Below are 22,738 nucleotides of genomic sequence, written 5' to 3'. Positions count from 1 at the left end.
CCTAGAAAAACGATGGCGCAAACCGCATCTCAATGTCTCTAATAGTTTCTGAGATATATAACTTTAAAAATAAGGAAAAATGAGAAAAAATGAAAATCAACATTTCAATATTTTAATCAGCCATAACTCGGTTATTTGCAGTCGTATCTGAATTTAAATCCCAGATTTGGAATCTGCGTAAAATTCTGCGTTCACTGATGTATAATAACTCAAGTTTACTCTAAAAAATAAGCGAGATATCGATATGAGAAGTTTGGCATAGTTTTAATCATGAATTTTCGCGAAAATTTGCAAATTTCGACTATTGGAAAATCTAAAAACTATTTCTTATGTAAAAAATTGTGAGAAAAACGATGGCGCAAACCGCATCTCAATATCTGAAACACTCTCCAAGATATCGAGCACGAATTGTTTTAAACCTTCAAAAATTTGCCCTCTGGCGACAACCCAAAAATTCAAACGGCTATAACTCAGTTATTTGTTGTCGGATCTGAATTTAAATTCCAGATTTGGATTCAGCGTGACATTCTGCGTAAAATGAGTCAAAATTTATTGAGTTTACCTACGAAATAAAGAAAGCATTGACCAAAAACTGTTTGGAAGTGGTCATTTTGGGGTGATTTTCAATCACTATTTTTAATGTAAAAACGACGTTTAATACCTTTGTATTATATATCATTCGAAAGAGGAGCTCGAAATCTATCTACTGGCTCAATTTGAAATCGATCAAACAAACGGTTTAAGAGTTATGGTCAAAAATAAAAAAAATGAAAATTTTTTATCGATTGAGTCGGATTTTTTTTTCGCAAAAAATCGACTATCGAATTTTGAGCTTTTAAGCACTTTTTCTGACGTAAAATAAGCCTAGAAAAACGATGGCGCAAACCGCATCTCAATGTCTCTAATAGTTTCTGAGATATATAACTTTAAAAATAAGGAAAAATGAGAAAAAATGAAAATCAACATTTCAATATTTTAATCAGCCATAACTCGGTTATTTGCAGTCGTATCTGAATTTAAATCCCAGATTTGGAATCTGCGTAAAATTCTGCGTTTACTGATGTATAATAACTCAAGTTTACTCTAAAAAATAAGCGAGATATCGATATGAGAAGTTTGGCATAGTTTTAATCATAAATTTTCGCGAAAATTTGCAAATTTCGACTATTGGAAAATCTAAAAACTATTTCTTATGTAAAAAATTGTGAGAAAAACGATGGCGCCAACCGCATCTTAATATCTGAAATAGTTTCCAAGATATCGAGCACGAATTGTTTTGAACCTTCGAAAATTTGACCCTCTGGCGACAACCCAAAAATTCAAACGACCGTAACTCAGTAATTTGTTGACGAAGTGTGAAAATTTTTATGGTTTTGGATTCAGCGTGACATTCTGCGTAAAATGAGACCCAAATTTGTTGAGTTTGCTTCGTCATTTTAGGGTGATTTTCAATCAATGTTTTCAAAATGAAAACAACATTTAATACCTTTGAGTTATACATCGATCGAAAGAACACCTCGAGATCTATCAACTAGCGAAATCTCAGATCGATAGAACAAGTAGTTTACGAGAGGCGATCAAAAAACGAAAAATTAAACAACTTTACAGTTTCCTCTTCTACAGTGCCAGGTGTTGAAGGTCGTTAGGTTTTCGTTCTTAAAGGTCAAGTAAAATAAAGCACATAATTAATTCTTGAATAGTTTAATCTTGATAAGCTCGTATTTACAAATTATTTTGGCACATTCTATACCTCTAAGATTATTGTTCTGAATATTATTACGTTAGAAAAAAATTTAAAATATCATACAAAAGTTTAGGGAATTTTAGCACCTAAATCTACCACACTAAAAATGCCAAAACCCGCGATTTTTAAAAAAACAAAAAAAAACAATCACATTATAAAAACGCCATTAGTACAATAACAAAACATAAATAATGACAGTTTATGGCAGTATGCGTGTGAGTTGTTACTTCCTATATCCGCTATTTCTGACTTCGATGACGACGGGGCTTCCCCCACTGTATCTTCTTTCGGTTTCGTAGAATTTGACGCTGGGGTCACCGCGGTAGTGGCTTTTGGTGACTGACTTGGTTTCGCTTGACTCTATGGTTTCCAAGCTGCGACCGTTTTTCGCCGGTATGGTCTTCTTGCTGTAACTCTTAACAGTGTTGGTGACGCTGGGTCTGTGAGGATTATCATTCCTCGTCGTGGTGTGGTAAGTCTCTGAGTAGTCCGTACTGGAGTTGCTGCCTCTTCTTAAGATTGACTGTGGCTCTCTGAGACGCGTGGGAGGTTCATAGATGTCTCCATTGAACTTGTTCTTGTGATGGTTCTTGACTGGTGTGCTATAGATCACAGTATCCGGTTCGTCTTCGTGCAACGTTTTGAAAAGTTCCGGCGCTCTATCTTTGAGACTTTTCATGAACACTCTTTTATTATCACTGGTGTTTTCACTGGTGCCGTTTCTTGCGAAACGGTTCGTGTAGACACTGTCTTCATGGAGGTCTTTCTGGCTTCGACTAAGACTGGAAATCAATCCAGGACTCTTGAGCCCGACAGGATTCTCGTCTAAACGATTCAGATGTGGGTTACTGGTGTACATGCCGGGTCTTCTGTAGTCGTTCGCGTGCACATTCAAACTTTTGCTTCTGCTCAAATTCGACTTGTAAGTCCTCGCAGGCTTCGCTGGTCCTAGCGGCGGCCCCAGAGTCCGCGACACTGTGTTAATAATAGACACGTTTATGGTACTATTAGACTTGTTGTTCTTCTCGAGTCTGGTAGGAGGATCGTGGTGTCTTGACAGATGTCTTGGTAGAGTCTGAGAGCTGCGTTCATGCGGGGCCGAATTGTTGAGGAGGCGACTTGTCGATTTGCTGAACCGGCCCAGGGTACTCTGAGACCTGGAATGGTTGAGACAGTTTAGACTTGGACTTATATGGGGCGGCGCCCACGCCACTGGACCGCCTTAAAAGCAGCGTGCGACATGGGACGAAAGGACATCAAAGTTTCCGTATTTGCGGGTTTTTATTGCGTCATGCCTGACCAAATTTAGCGACACAAACAAAACAAAGAAAGTCAGAGGCACACTGACATAAATTCGCGGAGAGTACCTAAATGTCAGAACAGTGCTACCAATACGGAAAAAAACACAAGGCCTCCTTTGCGTGGTTTCACCGGAATAAGACTTTTCTGCAATTAAACCCACATTGGAGGCTGACGTCAGCTTGCACGCCCAATCCGATCCTATTTTCTATCGATGATCGGTAATTGGCTAATTTGTCTCGTCTTGAAAAGGTTCCGGGGACAAGTGCTCCAATTTGCCCACACGCGACCGCCTGGAGACACCTAATTCGATCGGTTTCGGTTGTTTCTTGGCGATAACTCAAACTCTTGGGTTCTTTTTTTGGATGAGTCATTCGACAAACCAGAAAACGCGTGGGGAGTTAATCTTTTTAAGAATCTTGCAAGTATAGTTGTTAACTCGTCTCCAATCCTAACGTAAAAAATTTCTCTCGAAATTGGAACAGTCGTCGCCATTGAAGGCAGTACTACAAATGACATAACAAATTGCGCAACGCTCCCAATAATGTAAACGTTTTCAAAAGGTATTCACAGATTTGCACAAGAACAGGTGTCCAGTATTAGCATTGTAAATATTATCCCAATTCTTGGTAGAGTTAGTCGTGCTGGATGTGAGTCACTCTTAGTGAAAACTTCTGCGTACCAAGCGCTATAGAGAAGACGAAATTTAGGAGTACTTCGCGGTGGAATTCCTCCGTTAATGACTTTCACGTGATCGCAGTCTAACAAACAGTGAACACACCCACACAGATGCAAATTTAAGAATATTTATGGCCGTTTTCATTAATGAAATCACCTGCGCGACGCAATAGAAAACTTAATTAACGCGCCATATAAGTCCTTTGCCGTGAAACCGACCTCGTCTCGTGCCCTTTCACTCACCTGTGTTCTTCTTCTTTCTTTTTGGAGCTCCTAGCAGGTTTGACACCTTCGTATTTGTTCTCCCTGCCGTAAATGCTGCCTCCGAAAGGATCCTCGCCAAGGTAGTACTTTTGCATGGGTTGTCTGTTCTCCATTCCGTTGTGGTGGATGTTGTCGATGACGTGACCTTTCTGGTAGGAAGGACTGGGCGACCTCTTCGTCCTGTTCCTAGCCTTGCGCTCGGAACTGGCTGAACGTATCTTTCCGACTAATTTGCGAATGGACTGACCTGAGCACAATGATGTTATCCTTGCACGTGGGCAGTACCGTCAACTCACCGATGATGTTGCCGCTTTTGGCTTTGGGAGGGTCGGGAGCGAAGCGCGTCTTCTGCATGGCTTTCTTGTCGTGGTTGGGGGAGGGATTGGGGGGCGAATAGTCCGGTGGTGGTTCGGCCACCCGCTCCACGCTGTTGCTGCGGCCGTTGGTCATCGTCCGTGTGTAGCGACTGCGTTCCTCGACTTGGTGACGACGGTCCGAAACTCGTTTGCGTTGTGGAGGTGTCGGCGTGATTTCCCGAATGGGAGAGATGCGGACTGGAGGAGGTACTGGTTCGCGGTACGCGGGCATTGGCGAACGCGCGGGGGGATACGTCACAGGTTCGTGGACGTAAATCGGGGTGTCTTGGTGGTACGCCACTGGCTCGGGTTGCTGGTGCCGCTCCGACCACTGACTTATCCCTGGAAGGTAGACAAACTCCGTCGTACAAGCCATGTTGACGCGACACACACCACCAACTATCTGAGCGCTCTTGCTGCTTTTACCTTACCTTTGTAGTACTCGGAATGCTGCGGCCTGTCTCTTTCTGGCTCGACCGGACTGTAGACCCGAGGACCGTTGCTGATCGTCGTGACGTACTTTTGCGGTGGTGTCTCGGCTCTGGTCGGCTGCGATTTGATCGTCACATTAAAGAAACTTGTTTTGGGTGGCTGTTCTTCATCATCAATGACGGAGTTATTCGACGACCTCGACTCGCTCCCGAAATGGTGCTCCAACCATTTCGACGTCTCCACTTTGCGGGTCTCCTCTTCTTGGTCGAAATCCAACGGCTTCTTCGTCAGCGCGTCCTTCCGGTCCAACGGCGAAACGCCGTTCTCCAAACCAGGAACTGCACAAACTCGCTTAACTTTAGTAATAAATTAGTGATTTGCTCACCTCTGTATCTGTGGGGCTGGCGGTTGTTGGCCCTCCGGCGGGCCCTGGCGCTGAGGGAGTCGAAATCGGGCTCGTCGTCCTCGTCGCCGTGGCGTTCGACTTCCATGGTCTCGGTGCGGAAGCGCATTTCGTGTCCGATCTTGACACCGTCGGCTACATAATCAACGTCTTCTTGGTCACGCGTTTTGAGGTATCGCTGCGAGTTCTCTTTGTAGAAATCTTGTTCGGGAGCGTCTTCGGGCAGTTCGTCGTCTTTGATTTCTTCGTGTTCGGTGGTTCTTTGCGTTTCCGTCACGATTTTCCCGTCGGGCAGCACAGAACTCAGCTCGCGCGTGTCTTCCGTGTCTACGACTTTATTGCTCTTGGAGGTTTCGTTCAGCAAACGCGGACCTGTCGATACCAACGTGTGACCGTCCTTCGTTGACCGCAGAACCTGGCGGAGGTCCTTGCGCCCGCTGTTGACGGCGGAGAGGAAGTCCTGTGGAAGAGGAGGAAAATTAGATTGAGATTTCACCGAATTCGGGGCGATTGCGTAATGTGCATATGTAGGCTTCTGGTATCGATATTGGCGGACTTTCTCCGGGTTTGTAGCGTAATCAGGCGGAAATCGAGAACGCCGCAAGGGTCCACAAGCGGCCCGATTTTGTTCGCGAGTGCCGCAAGGGTGCGCGCCGGGTCCGATTCTGTTCGCGGCCTTGACGTAATCTCCGGACAAGTGTGCGATTTCGCACAGTCACAGTCTAAGCGGTCCAGTTTTATCTTACCGAAGAATGACAATAAGTCGGAGACCCAGTTATTACCTTTTATTAATAATAATTGCGATTTCTCGCGAGCATTCTCTTTCGAAACTAAGCTCCGTGAAGGCTGCCACTGATTATTATTGTCGTTGATAACCAAAGATTTTTCCGAACTAGTCCGTGACGTAATCCACAATGTTTAACCGCTCGAGAAAGTACTAATAATTTCAGCGATGCATTGTTGAGGACGTTTAAATGTCAAAGTTAGAAATATCGCCATCCCGGACCCGAATCAACGCCATGAAAACGCTCGTTCCCCGACAATTTCCACACAATTTCCCTCGGAAAAACGCGAACTTTCACACTGCACACTTATCACTAGCACTTTGTCTTTGTGTGTTTGTGCTGGTTGCTTGGTTTCAAGTCTTCGGCAGTGCCGGTGAACGGTTGTCTGACTGGTCGTGGAGGCCCCGTCTTCTCTCTGCCCCTCTCGGATACAGGGACGAATCTCGATGGCCATCGCTCCATGCACAAGAACGAAAGCCGCCGCCAGATACACGCGTGTCTTATCACTAAAACTCACCTCGTCGGTGATGTCGCCAAAATGTTGCACATCCTCCATTTCCTTCACTTCTTCGGTTTCCTCGCGGGAAATGACACGTTTTTCTTTCACTTCTCGCACGACGCCGTCGGGGTTGGGGACGGCGATCCATTTGGAGTCGAGCTCGCTGAGTTCGGTGTTTGCCGCCCCTTCGATGGCGGTGGGGCCGTCGGGGGCGTCTTCGCCTAGTTTACGTAACTCGGTTTGGTGGTGTTCTTGCGTTTCGGTGTCTTCCGTGGTGTTGGTGGTGACCATGGGGCCGGTGTCTTCCACGACTTTGCCATCTTCGAGGACTACTTGGCGTTTCACGCGGGTTTCGATCTGTTTGGTGTTGGTGACTTCGGTTTTCTTTTTGCTTACCCATTCCTCTGCAGAATCACAACATTTAAAGTTTGAGGATTTAGAGACATCGGAATTTTGTTATTAAAAGATGAGAAAAATTTAAGACGGAACATAATAATTAGAAAACAATCGTTTAGTTTTCTAGGATCGATTGGGATTCATGGGAAAATTCCAATTTTTGGAAATAAAAATTTGTAATTCCGAAAGTTTGCAAACTATGACTAAAAAATTTGACGATGTTACTAAATTAGACCCGCTTATCAACTTCCCCAAATTAGAATATTGTAGAACAAAAGACAAAATTTTTAGAATTTTTTATTTTGCAGATGAACTAAAAATTTGCAGTTGTTGGAAATAAAAATTTGTAATTCTGGAAGTTTTCAGGCTATGACAATCAAATTTGGAAAGAATACTAATTTGGACCTGTTTAGCAACTCCCCAAAATTAGAATATTGTAGAACAAAAGACAAAAATTTTAGAATTTTTTATTTTGCAAATGAAATAAAAATTTCCAATTTTTGAAAATAAAAATTTGTGATTTTAAAAGATTTTAGGCTATGACAATAAAATTTGGAGATATTACTAGTTTGGACCTGCTTATCAACTGCCCTAATTAGAATGTGGTAGAACAAAAAACAGAATTTTTAGAATTTTTTATTTTGCAGATGAACTAAAAATTTGCAATTTTTGGAAATAAAAATTTGTAATTCTGGAAGTTTTGAGGCGATGACAATAAAATTTGGAAAGAATACTAATTTGGACCTGTTTATCAACTCTCCAAAATTAGAATATTGTAGATCAAAAGACAAAAATTTTAGAAATTTTTATTTTGCAAATGAAATAAAACTTTCCAATTTTTGAAAATAAAAATTTGTGATTCTGGAAGTTTTCAGGCTATGACAATCAAATTTGGAAGGAATACTAATTTGGACCTGTTTATCAACTCCCCAAAATTAGAATATTGTAGAACAAAAGACAAAAATTTTAGAATTTTTTATTTTGCAGATGAACTAAAAATTTGCAATTTTTGGAAATAAAAATTTGTAATTCTGGAAGTTTTTAGGCTATGACAACAAAATTTGGGGAGATTACTAGTTTGGACCTGCTTATCAACTGCCCTAAATTAGAATGTGGTAGAACAAAAGACAGAATTTTTAGGAATTTTTATTTTGCAAACTAACTGAAAATTTCCAAATTTTGAAAATAAAAATTTGTGATTTTGAAAGTTTTTAGGCTATGACAACAAAATTTGGGGAGATTACTAATTTGGACCTGTTTATTAACTTCCCCAAATTAGAATGTTGTAGAACAAAAAGCAGAATTTTTTATTTTGCAGAACCAAAAATTTCCAAATTTTGAGAATAAAAATTTGTAATTTTGTAAGTTTTCAAGCTATGACAATAAAATTTGGGGAGATTACTAATTAGGACCCGTTTATCAACTTTCTCAAATTAGAATGCTGTGGAATGAAAGACAGATTTTTTAGAATTTTTTGTTTTGCAGACAAACTAAAAATTTGTAAATAAAAATTTGTAATTTTGGAAATTTTTAGGCTATGACAATAAAATTTAAGGAAGTTACTAATTTGGACCTGCTTATCAACCCCTGCAAATTAGAATGATGTAGATGAAATGGGAGAATTTTTAGAATTTTTTATTTTTCGGAAAAACTAAAAATTTTTAATTTTAGACAATAAAAATTTGTAATTCTGGAAATTTTTGGGCTATGACAATAAAATCTGGGGAAATTACTAATTTGAACCTGTTTATAAACTTTCTCAAATTACAATGCTGTAGAACGAAAGACAGAATTTTTAGAATTCTTTATTTTGCAGATAAACCAAAAATTTCCAAATTTTGAGAATAAAAATTTGTAATTTTGTAAGTTTTCAAGCTATGACAATAAAATTTGGGGAGATTACTAATTAGGACCTGTTTATCAACTTTCTCAAATTAGAATGCTGTGGAACGAAAGACAGAATTTTTAGAATTTTTTATTTTGCAGACAAACTAAAAATTTCCAAATTTTGTAAATAAAAATTTGTAATTTTGGAAGTTTTTAGGCTATGACAATACAATTTAAGGAAATTACTAATTTGGACCTGCTTATCAACCCCTGCAAATTAGAATGATGTAGATGAAAGGGGAGAATTTTTAGAATTTTTTATTTTTCGGAAAAACTAAAAATTTTTAATTTTAGACAATAAAAATTTGTAATTCTGGAAATTTTTGGGCTATGACAATAAAATCTGGGGAAATTACTAATTTGAACCTGTTTATAAACTTTCTCAAATTACAATGCTGTAGAACGAAAGACAGAATTTTTAGAATTTTTTATTTTGCAGATAAACCAAAAATTTCCAAATTTTGAGAATAAAAATTTGTAATTTTGTAAGTTTTCAAGCTATGACAATAACATTTGGGGAGATTACTAATTAGGACCTGTTTATCAACTTTCTCAAATTAGAATGCTGTGGAACGAAAGACAGAATTTTTAGAATTTTTTGTTTTGCAGACAAATTAAAAATTTCCAAATTTTGTAAATAAAAATTTGTAATTTTGGAAGTTAGGCTATGATAATAAAATTTGAGGAAGTTACTAATTTGGACCTGCTTATCAACCCCTGCAAATTAGAATGTTGTAGATGAAAAAGGAGAATTTTTGATTTTTCGGAAAAACTAAAAATTTTCAATTTTAGACAATAAAAATTTGTAATTCTAGAAATTTTTGGGCTATGACAATAAAATCTGAGGAAATTACTTATTTGGACCTGTTTATCAACTTCCTCAAGTAAGAATGCTGTAGAACGAAAGACAGAATTTTTAGAATTTTTTATTTTGCAGGCAAACTAAAAATTTCCAATTTTTATAAGTAAGAAAATTTGTAACTCCGGAAATTTTAAGGATATGACAATAAAATTTAGGGAGATTTAACTTTCTAAAATCCAATTGAAACTTGAAAAGTTAAAACTTTAATTTGAGACTTCCAATTGTAAAAAAGCAGTGTCGAACGCACAAAAAGTTCCATAAAACATTGAAAACTCAAAGAGGAAAATGTCAACAAGCATTTAAAAGCTTTACAAGCTTACAAAAGACAAAAAGTATAAGAAAAAAAAGATTTAACGCCTCCCAAATTTGCACCCAAACAGTGCATCCAACTGAAAAATGTAACTTACCTTCCTTGGTGGTGGCATAGGTCTCTCCCGGCTCCACCTGCGCGAAAAAGAGTCCCGGTTCAAAAAAAATCCTCGAACAATAAGTAACTTTTTTGGCGGGAAATTGTGAAGGACCTCTAGGGTCGGCAACAAAAACTATAACCACCATTCATAGCACTGGTCAATCTTAAAGTGCGTACATTTTCGTCAAATCAAATGTGTGGCTAATTAATCCTTGCCACGTTTCTGTTGCAATTAAACCGTAGAGAACAATAAAAGGTGGCGCTGGTGACTTTCTAGCCTTCAAAATGACGATTAAAATTGTAAACATCCGGCGATTGAATCGATTCGAAAGCCGTTTGACGTTTATAGAGGTACATAAATTAGACCGTTGTTTCGATTTTATGTGCACCTTGTTGTTTACTTCGTGGACCGCTCACTACTGATGGTGGAAAATTCGCGATTTGCCACTTATCCGGATTCTACTGAGGCTAATTGCGTTACGTAACGTAAATCGGGTCGGACCTCGACATCACTGGTCACTACAATGCAGAGAAAAATTTTGAAATTTGCACGTTCTCACAGACAAGAATAGTTTTACGCAATTCGACGACATAACGGACAAAGGAGAAAACAGCTTTGGAAGGTTAAATATAGAAGAACCTTCAAACAATTAATTGGCGATTTGCATTAATTAAATGAAACGAGACTATCGAAGGGTCGCGCACTGCCAACGGACGCCACTGTACTGCCATTCAGTTTTCCACTCATTACTACCACTCTACGTTGCCCAGTTTTACGGAATACAACACATTCATGTGTAATGGGGATTTGTTACATCACAGTTATTGTTCCACCTTCCACCTGTTAGACCGCGCCTTCTTCACAAGACTATTTTGCCCAGAAAAAGTACGAAATTCTCGGTCTCGGCCTCGTATTGCCCTTTTTCGCAAGGGTTGACATTTGAGCGCTGAAGAAGGGTGCGGTTGCTGATGGAATGTTGTAAGTTGTTCACTTTCAGTTTCTTCGCTCTATCCTGAATTTTGAAAGTGCAATGTTAGCGTGAGAACAATGCTGAAGATATGATCGTGGCTGACAGTGCGGTTCGTCGGATCCACCGCCGCTGGTCTTGATGGAACATGAGTGGGTGGAGTTATGTCATAAAATTGTTTGATCGCTGTTTCATTGTTATTTTATGGGTGATCGCAGTGGGATATAAAGAGTTCTGATTTATTTATTGGCTTCTTTTCAGGGTTTATTGGCGGATTAATGGTAATAGGAGGTGCTCAATTCAAAGGGAAGAGTTCAGTTCTTGAGTGGGTGTGAAATTTTTATATTTTTGCCAAAGAACGTCACAATTAGATATGATTTGTTCCAACTCTTAAAAATTTGAACTAAAAATTTCCAAATTTTGAAAATAAAATTTTGTTATTCTTGTAATTTTTATGCTATGACAATGCAATTTAAGAAAGTTTCTAGTTTAGACCTACATATCAACTCCAAATTAGAATGTAGACATAATTTTTAGAATTTTTTATTTTGCAAATGAAATAAAAATTTCAAATTTTTGAAAGTAAAAATTTGTAATTTCGAAAGTTTTCAAACGATGATAATAAAATTTGGGTAAATTACTAATTTGGACATGTTTATCAACTTCCCCAAATTAGAATGTTGTAGAACAAAAGGCAGAATTTTTATAAATTTTTATTTTGCAAATGAAATAAAAATTTCAAATTTTTGAAAGTAAAAATTTGTAATTTCGAAAGTTTTCAAACGATGATAATAAAATTTGGGTAAATTACTAATTTGGACATGTTTATCAACTTCCCCAAATTAGAATGTTGTAGAACAAAAGACAGAATTTTTAGAAATTGTTTTTTGCAGACTAACTAAAAATGTCCAAATTTTGAATAAATATAAATTTGTAATTCTGGAAGCTTTCAGACTACGACAATAAAATTTGGGGAGATTACTAATTTGTACCTGTTTATCAACTTCCCCAAATTAGAATGTTGTAGATCAAAGGGCAAAATTTTTAGAAATTTTTATTTGGCAGACTAACTAAAAATTTCCAAATTTTGAAAACAAAAATTTGTAATTCTGGAAGTTTTCAGGCAATGACAATAAAATTTGGGGAGATTACTAATTTAAACCTTTTTATCAACTCTCCTAAATTAAAATTTTGTAGTGCAAAAGACAGAATTTTTAGAAATTTTTATTTTGCAGACTAACTAAATATTTCCAAATTTTGAAAATATATATAAATTTGTAATTCTGGAAGCTTTCAGACTACGACAATAAAATTTGGGGAGATTACTAATTTGTACCTGTTTATCAACTTCCCCAAATTAGAATGTTGTAGATTAAAAGACAAAATTTTTAGAAATTTTTATTTGGCAGACTAACTAAAAATTTCCAAATTTTGAAAACAAAAACTTGTAATTCTAAAAGTTTTTAGGCAATGACAATAAAATTTGGAAAGATTACTAATTTGGACCTGTTTATCAACTTCCCCAAATTAGAATCCTGTAGTGCAGATGACAGAATTGTTATTTTGCAGACTAACTAAAATTTTCAAAATTTTGAAAATAAAAATTTGTAATTCTGGAAGTTTTCAGACTACGACAATAAAATTTGGGGGGATTATTAATTTGGACCTGTTCATCAACTTCCTCAAATTAGAATATTGTAGTTCAAAACACAGAATTTTTAGAAATTTTTATTTTGCAGACTAACTAAAAATGTCCAAATTTTGAAAATATAAATTTGTAATTCTGGAAGCTTTCAGACTACGACAATAAAATTTGGGGAGATTACTAATTTGTACCTGTTTATCAACTTCCCCAAATTAGAATATTGTAATTCAAAAGACAGAATTTTTAGAAATTTTTATTTGGCAGACTAACTAAAAATTTCCAAATTTTGAAAACAAAAATTTGTAATTCTAAAAGTTTTTAGGCAATGACAATAAAATTTGGAAAGATTACTAATTTGGATCTGTTTATCAACTTCCCCAAATTAGAGTCCTGTAGTGCAGATGACAGAATTTTTATTTTGCAGAATAACTAAAATTTTCAAAATTTTGAAAATAAAAATTTGTAATTCTGGAAGTTTTCAGACTACGCCAATAAAATTTGGGGGGATTATTAATTTGGACCTGTTCATCAACTTCCCCAAATTAGAATATTGTAGTTCAAAAGACAGAATTTTTAGAAATTTTTATTTTGCAGACTAACTAAAAATGTCCAAATTTTGAAAATATAAATTTGTAATTCTGGAAGCTTTCAGACTACGACAATAAAATTTGGGGAGATTACTAATTTGTACCTGTTTATCAACTTCCCCAAATTAGAATATTGTAGTTCAAAAGACAGAATTTTTAGAAATTTTTATTTGGCAGACTAACTAAAAATTTCCAAATTTTGATAACAAAAATTTGTAATTCTGAAAGTTTTTAGGCAATGGCAATAAAATTTGGGGAGATTACTAGTTTAGACCTTCTTATTAACTCCCCCAAATTAGAATGTTGTTGAATAAAATACATATTTTTCAGAATTTTTCATTTTATGGACAAACCAAAAATTCTTATTTTTAATTAAAATTTCTCTCGAAAGGAATTATTGTTCTAACAAAATTTCAAACATCCAAACATAATTTTTAGAAATTTCGTAGATGTTTAACAACCACAATTTGAAATGAGAAAATTGAAAAATTAGAAATTGAGAGCTCACAAATCCAAGCCCCGGAATTCGGAAATTCCACTTTCAGCCTCAACATTTTTCTTCCATTAGAAAACACCGCGATAATTGAAAACTCGTGTAAAAACCCGAATAAAAATGCGAAAAAAGTAGCGCATAAAATATTTCTTAAACACGTCTCAATTAAATCATTAGTGGCTCCATCTTGTAATTATCTTTTTTTTCCACCATTAAAACTATTTAGATAATTGCAACGTCAAATTAAGCAAAGGTTAAACGAAGTTTTTTTGCGCCCAAGCCCGCGGCGATTCCCTGGGGCTCTCATTTTCACAGTTCACTTTCTTCACTTTCGATTTCTCGTTTCAATACTGATCTTCATCATTCCCATGCCTTTTGATAAAAATTTCTCTCTTTGTTCCGTTTTTCTATAGATGGCGAAATATGTCGCGATTTATCTCTTACACGACACGCAATAAAATAATAAAATTTTCAAACCCATGAGAAGTTTTGGTAAAAGGTCGCGCCCACTTCTTTCTGGACTCGCAAGGTTCGCTCTAAAACCGCAGCGACTCCGATCGTGCTAAATTGCGTTACGCTATTGACGTTTCAAGATGATAAAGGTCAGCGAGGTGCGCCTTGCAATATGAAATTATTTATTATCTGTGACGAAACGTACTTGAGAAAGACCTTTGGTGTATGTTTGGTTGCCTACATCACAATTTCGCGTCACAATTTATGATTACCAGTTCCAGGCCTTCCGGAGGTCCAGCTTCGTATCGCCGCACTGAGGTCAATCTGTGGTCAGCAGGAAGAAGACTGGCGACTTCCGTCATCGTCTGAAACAACACAAATGAAAATTGGAGCGAGGAATTTCTTTGCGCAAGCTTCTGGCAGGTGCTATCCTTGACTTGATTTGTCAAAATCTAATTAAGAGGTTTTGATGCGGCCTTTGTTCGCGGAAATTAGACACGTCATTGTTGCATAAATTGTTCTTGGAACAGTATTGTTCGAATGATATACATACTCATTTATATTTACCAGAAATACCAGTTACTTTGCGATTTTATTATTTATTAATCATGAATTTTACTATGAAATTCTCACGTTTATTCGAGGAAGTTGTAATTGATGTTAATCCAACACTTTTACTTTCAGTGGAAATTATTCAACAGTGCTACCAACATGGAAAGATAAACAAGGCCCACTAAATCTCTTTCGACGTGACATCTTTGAAGCCGACCCTGGATTAAAATTCGACCTCTGTCAGAGTTTGTTTTGAATTATCAATCATTCTTGCATAATAAAAGACTTGTCATTACACAAAAAAGAAAGAGTTAATAGAGTTTTCCTTTTATGAAAACGGTGTTAACAACTGTTGTAACGTCGCGATAATAAGCTCAAATTATCCGCAGATTTGTGACCCATAATGACGCAAGATTTAAAAATATTTTCCAGTCTTCTAATTGTAAGAATTTATGGCCGCGTTTCAGTTCTGCATGAGAAGATTTCCATTAATTATCCAGTGCTTTGGGATGTTTTCCACTTTAGGGATTAGAGAACCAAACTGTCATAGCCGGAGGCTCGTGTCATTTTTATTATTAGTATGTGAAACCATCGATGCGACACAACTTTTAATTGACCTGGAAATGCGTTATATAAAAAATACGCAACCACAGGTGTGTGGTAATCATTTAGCACCTTTGTTTCACTAGGACTCGGATCTGGTGGAGTTTTGTTCCACTTTTTTGACCTACCATTTGGTGTCAAGACAATAATTTACAAATTGGCGTAGGCATTACAGTAACCGTTAAACTACCTACCACCTATAATTTTTACCAGATTTATTGCTTCGAAAATCCGCGAATATCTCAAGCGAAAAGACACTCCTAGTTCTTCAAACTTTCATGATAAAAATGTTATGATGGAATGTCGTGCTGTCGCTGAAGGGACAAAGTCGCAATTGTGGCCGTTGGCAATCGCAAACGATTTTCTTTTTGGTTTTTCTGTAGGTAATTGTGGCTGTTATAGCCTGCTCGCTTAATTCCTAATATGGAGGACTAAGTGCCTATTATTTCATGTTTCGAAGTTTAGAAAAATTTCGATATCAGATTTATGTTTGCTGCTTTTAGATTAAAAGTGCACTTGGCAGGAAACAGTTGGATTATTTATGGCTTGATTACATTGCTTCTAATCGCAGGTTTTTCTAAACTGAGTTTTATTGTCGCGGGCGAAGATGGAATCGAACGCATCAAATTGGAAAAGTGTAGAACAGAGATTTATAAATTAAAATTTTGTCATGTGAGTAGTTTTAACGCCATGCCAATAAAATTTGGGGAGTTTACTCGTTTAAACGTGTTTATTAATTCTGCCGAATTAGAAAATTGTAAAGCAGGAGAGACAGTTTTTAGGAATTTTTATTTAGTTAACGAACTAAAAATTTCATTTTTTTTTAATAAATATTGCTACTTCTGATCATTGTCACGCTATGGCAATGAAATTTTGTGGGCATGAATATCAACTCCACCAAATTGGGCAGTTGTGGTGCAAAAGAAACAAGTTTAAAAAAAATTTATTTTAAATTTCATTTTTTTTAAGAAAATTTGTAAATCTTCTAATTTTCAAGTTATTTCAGTAAAATTTGAAATGTTTATTGTATTGCGCACGAGTATCAACTCCGCCAGGCAGAAGGTTTTGGTGCAAATAAAACAGATTTAAATTTTTTTGTAAAAATCTAAAAATTTGACTTTTTTTAAATAAAAATTTGTAATTCTGATAAATTTTAAGCTATTTCAGAGAAATTTGGAGTGTTCATTGTATTCAGCACAAGTATCAACTCCACCAACTTGGAAGATTGTGGTGCAAATGAGACAATTTTTAGAATTTTTTTGTAAAAAAACTAAAAATTTGATTTTTTTACATTTTACAAATAAAAATTTGTAATTCTGGTAGTTTTTGAGCTATAGCAGTGAAATATAGTTGGTTCATTATTTTGTGCACGAGGATTAACTCCACCAAATTGGAAAGTTGTACTGCAAAAGGAATAGTTTGCAAAATTTTTTATTTTCCATATTTTTTAAATAAAAATTTGTAATTCTGGTAATTTTCAAGCAATTTCAGTGAAATTAAGAGTGTTTATTGAATTGAGCGCAAAAGTATCAACCCCACCAAATTGGAAGGTTGTAGTGCAAATAAAACACATAAAAAAAAATTGTAAAAAACTAAACGTTTGATTTTTTTTAAATAAAAATTTGTAATTCTGATGGTTTCGCTATCGCAGCGAAATTTGGTGAGTTCATTACTTTGTGCACGAGTCTTAACTCCACCAAATTGAAAAGTTGTAGTGCAAAAGGAACAGTTTTCATAATTTTTTATCTTATGGACGAACAAAAAATTTCTATTTTTTTAAACAAAAATTTGTAATTCTGGTAATTCTTAAGCCACTGAAGTGAATTTTGGAGTATTTATTGTATTGGCCACGAGTATAAACTCCACTAAATTGGAAGGTTGTGGTGCAAAAGAGGCAGTTTTTAGATTTTTTTATTTTACGGACAAACGAAAAATTATCTAATTTTTTTTAAATAAAAATTTGTAATTCTGGTAATTATCAAGGTATTTCCCTGAAATTTAAAGTGTTTATTGTACTAAACACAAAGATCAACTCCACTAAATTAGAACGTTGTGGTGCAAAAGGGACACTTTTTAGAAATTTTTATTTTACGGACAAACAAAAAATGCCCATTTTTGGAATAAAAATTTGTAATTCTGGTAGTTTTAAAACTATTTCAGTAAAAATTAGAGTGTTCATTGTATTGAGCACAAGTATCAACTCTACCAAATTGGAAGGTTGTGGTGCAAATGAGACAGTTTTTATTTTTTTTTGTAAAAAAACTAAAAATTTGTTGGTTTTTTTAAATAAAAATTTGGAATTCTGGTAGTTTTTAAGCTAAGGCAGCGAAATTTGGTGAGTTCATTACTTTGTGCACGAGTATTAACTCCACCAAATTGAAAAGTTGTAGTGCAAAAGGAACAGTTTTCATAATTTTTTATCTTATGGACGAACAAAAAATTTCTATTTTTTTAAACAAAAATTTGTAATTCTCGTAATTCTTAAGCCACTGAAGTGAAATTTGGAGTATTTATTGTATTGGCCACGAGTATAAACTCCACTAAATTGGAAGGTTGTGGTGCAAAAGAGGCAGTTTTTAGATTTTTTTATTTTACGGACAGACAAAAATTATCTAATTTTTTTTTAATAAAAATTTGTAATTCTGGTAATTATCAAGGTATTTCACTGAAATTTAAAGTGTCTATTGTACTAAACACAAAGATCAACTCCACCAAATTAGAACGTTGTGGTGCAAAAGGGACACTTTTTAGAAATTTTTATTTTAAGGACAAACAAAAAATGCCCATTTTTGGAATAAAAATTTGTAATTCTGGTAGTTTTAAAACTATTTCAGTAAAATTTAGAGTGTTCATTGTATTGAGCACAAGTATCAACTCTACCAAATTGGAAGGTTGTGGTGCAAATGAAACAGTTTTTATTTTTTTTGTAAAAAAACTAAAAATTTGTTGTTTTTTTTAAATAAAAATTTCGAATTCTGGTAGTTTTTAAGCTAAGGCAGCGAAATTTGGTGAGTTCATTACTTTGTGCACGAGTATTAACTCCACCAAATTGAAAAGTTGTAGTGCAAAAGGAACAGTTTTCATAATTTTTTATCTTATGGACGAACAAAAAATTTCTATTTTTTTAAACAAAAATTTGTAATTCTGGTAATTCTTAAGCCACTGAAGTGAATTTTGGAGTATTTATTGTATTGGCCACGAGTATAAACTCCACTAAATTGGAAGGTTGTGGTGCAAAAGAGGCAGTTTTTAGATTTTTTTATTTTACGGACAAACGAAAAATTATCTAATTTTTTTTAAATAAAAATTTGTAATTCTGGTAATTATCAAGGTATTTCCCTGAAATTTAAAGTGTTTATTGTACTAAACACAAAGATCAACTCCACTAAATTAGAACGTTGTGGTGCAAAAGGGACACTTTTTAGAAATTTTTATTTTAAGGACAAACAAAAAATGCCCATTTTTGGAATAAAAATTTGTAATTCTGGTAGTTTTAAAACTATTTCAGTAAAAATTAGAGTGTTCATTGTATTGAGCACAAGTATCAACTCTACCAAATTGGAAGGTTGTGGTGCAAATGAGACAGTTTTTATTTTTTTTTGTAAAAAAACTAAAAATTTGTTGGTTTTTTTAAATAAAAATTTGGAATTCTGGTAGTTTTTAAGCTAAGGCAGCGAAATTTGGTGAGTTCATTACTTTGTGCACGAGTATTAACTCCACCAAATTGAAAAGTTGTAGTGCAAAAGGAACAGTTTTCATAATTTTTTATCTTATGGACGAACAAAAAATTTCTATTTTTTTAAACAAAAATTTGTAATTCTCGTAATTCTTAAGCCACTGAAGTGAAATTTGGAGTATTTATTGTATTGGCCACGAGTATAAACTCCACTAAATTGGAAGGTTGTGGTGCAAAAGAGGCAGTTTTTAGATTTTTTTATTTTACGGACAGACAAAAATTATCTAATTTTTTTTTAATAAAAATTTGTAATTCTGGTAATTATCAAGGTATTTCACTGAAATTTAAAGTGTCTATTGTACTAAACACAAAGATCAACTCCACCAAATTAGAACGTTGTGGTGCAAAAGGGACACTTTTTAGAAATTTTTATTTTAAGGACAAACAAAAAATGCCCATTTTTGGAATAAAAATTTGTAATTCTGGTAGTTTTAAAACTATTTCAGTAAAATTTAGAGTGTTCATTGTATTGAGCACAAGTATCAACTCTACCAAATTGGAAGGTTGTGGTGCAAATGAAACAGTTTTTATTTTTTTTGTAAAAAAACTAAAAATTTGTTGTTTTTTTTAAATAAAAATTTCGAATTCTGGTAGTTTTTAAGCTAAGGCAGCGAAATTTGGTGAGTTCATTACTTTGTGCACGAGTATTAACTCCACCAAATTGAAAAGTTGTAGTGCAAAAGGAACAGTTTTCATAATTTTTTATCTTATGGACGAACAAAAAATTTCTATTTTTTTAAACAAAAATTTGTAATTCTGGTAATTCTTAAGCCACTGAAGTGAATTTTGGAGTATTTATTGTATTGGCCACGAGTATAAACTCCACTAAATTGGAAGGTTGTGGTGCAAAAGAGGCAGTTTTTAGATTTTTTTATTTTACGGACAAACGAAAAATTATCTAATTTTTTTTAAATAAAAATTTGTAATTCTGGTAATTATCAAGGTATTTCCCTGAAATTTAAAGTGTTTATTGTACTAAACACAAAGATCAACTCCACTAAATTAGAACGTTGTGGTGCAAAAGGGACACTTTTTAGAAATTTTTATTTTAAGGACAAACAAAAAATGCCCATTTTTGGAATAAAAATTTGTAATTCTGGTAGTTTTAAAACTATTTCAGTAAAATTTAGAGTGTTCATTGTATTGAGCACAAGTATCAACTCTACCAAATTGGACGGTTGTGGTGCAAATGAGACAGTTTTTATTTTTTTTGTAAAAAAACTAAAAATTTGTTGTTTTTTTTAAATAAAAATTTGGATTTCTGGTAGTTTTAAGCTATGGCAGCGAAATTTGGTGAGTTCATTACTTTGTGCACGAGTATTAACTCCACCAAATTGAAAAGTTGTAGTGCAAAAGGAACAGTTTTCAGAATTTTTTATTTTATGAACGAACAAAAAATTTCCATTTTTTTAAACGAAAATTTGTAATTCTGGTAATTCTTAAGCTACTGAAGTGAAATTTGGAGTATTTATTGTATTGGTTACGAGTATAAACTCCAGCCAATTGAAAAGTTGTGGTGCAAAAAAAGGCAGTTGTTAGAAATATTTATTTTACGGACGGACAAAAATCTTCAATTTTTTTAATAAAAATTTTAATAATTTTCAAGCTATTTCAGTAAAATCTGGAGAGTGCAAAAGGAATAGTTTTTAGAAAATTTTAATTTACGGTCCAGTTAAAAATTTATTTTTTTTAATTAATAACAATTTATAATTCTGGTAATTTTCAAGACATTTCAGTGAAATTTGGAGTGTTCATTGTATTAGCCACGGGTAAAAACTCCACCCAATTGGAAGGTCGTGGTGCAAAAGGGGCATTTTTTGGAAATTTTTATTTTACGGTCGAATAAAAAATTTCCAATTTTACTTAAATAAAAATTTGTAATTCCGGTAATTTTCAAGCTATTTCAGTAAAATTTGAAGTGTTCATTGTATTGGTCTCGAGTATTAATACCACTAAATTGTAAAGTACATAATGGAAGAGGATTTTTTGACCTTATAAAATGAAAACCGAAAGCTTGAGAGAGATATTGCAAAATAAAGAACTGTTAAAGTGCAATTTTGGCGATTTGCAAAAATGAAGAGCCACGAGCATCTGACAAATAAATTTTGAGTGATAAACAAGTTTTTTCTTATTTTCCGCTCGTTATCTGTTCCATTAGTAGAATAGGAGGTAAATGATCAAAATCCTGCAGTTTTACTGTTCGTTTTATCGCCCCGATCTAAATCCATCAAGTTTTGCTACTACTTATGCTAATTACCCGTGTACACTTCATATTTGGCGTCGTGTGGGTCTAACTCGTTTCTCGTTTTATTATCTCTCGTTTTTTCTCGAATATCAAAGTAACGAGCTGCTAATGATTGATTTATACGGTTTCCTGTGTTAATGTCAACTCAAGAATGTTTATTTAGAAGCAGCTGTCGCGAAATCTCGAATTAAGAGAGTCCGGTTACGATTAGATCAAATCGCTTTGAGGCCCCGAAGAAATCTTTCTTTTTTCCCGTCTAGACGAACCCTCTTAAATTATGCAATTGGCCATCAAAAGCAAAAACAGTAATAGTTCCCAGAGGCTCTAATTGGATGTTTAAGGATGATAAGTGTCCGATATTAAATCGCAGACGACCTAAGCATACTCGTTCTCTCGTGGTATCCTTTTATAGACAACCAAGGAGGACCCTTGCAGATCTACTGGTGAGTCATCCGATTTTTGCACCCCGAGATGTTGTCATAACTGGACTTGTAGAAATTGGTCAACGAACTGTTAATTGGATTCATTAACAGCCTTGCGATGTGATTCATTTTTGGGCAACGAACTAACCTTCGAGGGAAAAATGCGAAGAAACCTTGGATATGACATTGTTTATCCAAAAAAGACGATGCAAGGAGAAGCTCGACCGAAATGTCGCATTGTATGAGGAACAATTGAAACGTGGACTGGAAAACATATGCGATGAGAAATCTAGTTACCTTAGAGATACCAAGGTCATGCGACATACGTGCATCACCGACCATGTTGGTACATACGTGATGAGATGAGAATTTCCAGAAAACTAGTTTTTTCCCAACACGCCGAAATCCGAATCTCACTCAAATCATTGACTGTTGCGACTTTCTCGCCAACATTCCGGAGATTTCAACGATGGATCAGAAAGGAAGCCGGAGATTTTTTCCTGATCGCGCGTTGAAATCACCCGCTCTTGACCCATATCGCCCCTTTTCACCACCGACAAGTCACTCCAACTTACCACGTCTTTAATCCTTCACTCAACCAACACCATTTTATCACTTCACTGTTGTTTTCGAATCACTGGGAGAAGAGCGCGTGTTTTGCGCTGCAGCACTGCTAGTGATACGTTTTCTGCGAGTGTCGCAGCGTGTTTGAGAAACAAACCGTGCCTCGCCTTGGTGCCTACAGATCACCTTGCAAGTCGTACTAAGCAAGTCGCGTGTAGGTGTTAGCCAGCACCGATTGCGCCTATCTGTCAATGGTACGAAACACGAATTACTGGCTCGGTGTTTACCAGGAAATTGCTTGATGGGCGACTTTTTCAGAGGTGTGTGGACTTCGGAGAGGTAATAAACAAACATGCTGAGGACGTTTCAGTTAACACTTCAAACAGATTTTGTCTCTAGTGCGTAATTTTTATTAACTTGCAAAGAAACGATACAGAAATGACTGATAGATATTTA

The 22,738-nt window shown here is 35.3% G+C and overlaps 2 protein-coding genes across 4 annotated transcripts; one reads left to right on the top strand and one right to left on the bottom strand.

The window, feature by feature from the left end:
* Window positions 1-1,685: 1,685 nt before the first annotated feature.
* chas (chascon) lies at window positions 1,686-22,454 on the bottom strand. 3 transcript variants are annotated; one of them, XM_088040704.1, is made up of 9 exons: window positions 22,294-22,454; window positions 14,433-14,525; window positions 10,013-10,049; window positions 6,479-6,864; window positions 5,159-5,636; window positions 4,773-5,111; window positions 4,282-4,683; window positions 3,965-4,232; window positions 1,686-2,901 (listed from the first exon to the last, which is right to left on the bottom strand). In XM_088040704.1, exons 2-9 carry the CDS (start codon window positions 14,520-14,522, stop codon window positions 1,968-1,970), a joined length of 2,934 nt encoding a protein of 977 aa, XP_087896830.1. In that variant the 5' UTR covers window positions 14,523-14,525; window positions 22,294-22,454; the 3' UTR covers window positions 1,686-1,967. The 3 variants fall into 3 exon arrangements, with proteins under 3 accessions (XP_087896830.1, XP_087896828.1, XP_087896829.1); XM_088040702.1 differs by lacking the exon at window positions 22,294-22,454 and adding an exon at window positions 22,016-22,032; XM_088040703.1 differs by lacking the exons at window positions 14,433-14,525; window positions 22,294-22,454 and having other exon boundaries at window positions 10,013-10,578.
* Window positions 14,187-15,020, top strand: LOC148172125 (uncharacterized). The gene is made up of 4 exons (XM_088042406.1): window positions 14,187-14,193; window positions 14,256-14,387; window positions 14,442-14,583; window positions 14,845-15,020. The coding sequence occupies exons 1-4, from the start codon at window positions 14,187-14,189 to the stop codon at window positions 14,966-14,968; spliced, it is 405 nt and encodes a 134-aa protein (XP_087898532.1). The 3' UTR covers window positions 14,969-15,020.
* Window positions 22,455-22,738: the final 284 nt, after the last annotated feature.

The sequence above is a fragment of the Gnatocerus cornutus genome, chromosome 7, assembly GCF_029298725.1.
Source record: "Gnatocerus cornutus isolate USDA-ARS CGAHR chromosome 7, icGnaCorn1.1, whole genome shotgun sequence".
Classification (NCBI taxonomy): Eukaryota; Metazoa; Arthropoda; class Insecta; order Coleoptera; family Tenebrionidae; genus Gnatocerus; species Gnatocerus cornutus.
Note: the sequence above shows the minus strand (reverse complement) of the source record. Positions and strands in the feature narration are given on the sequence as shown.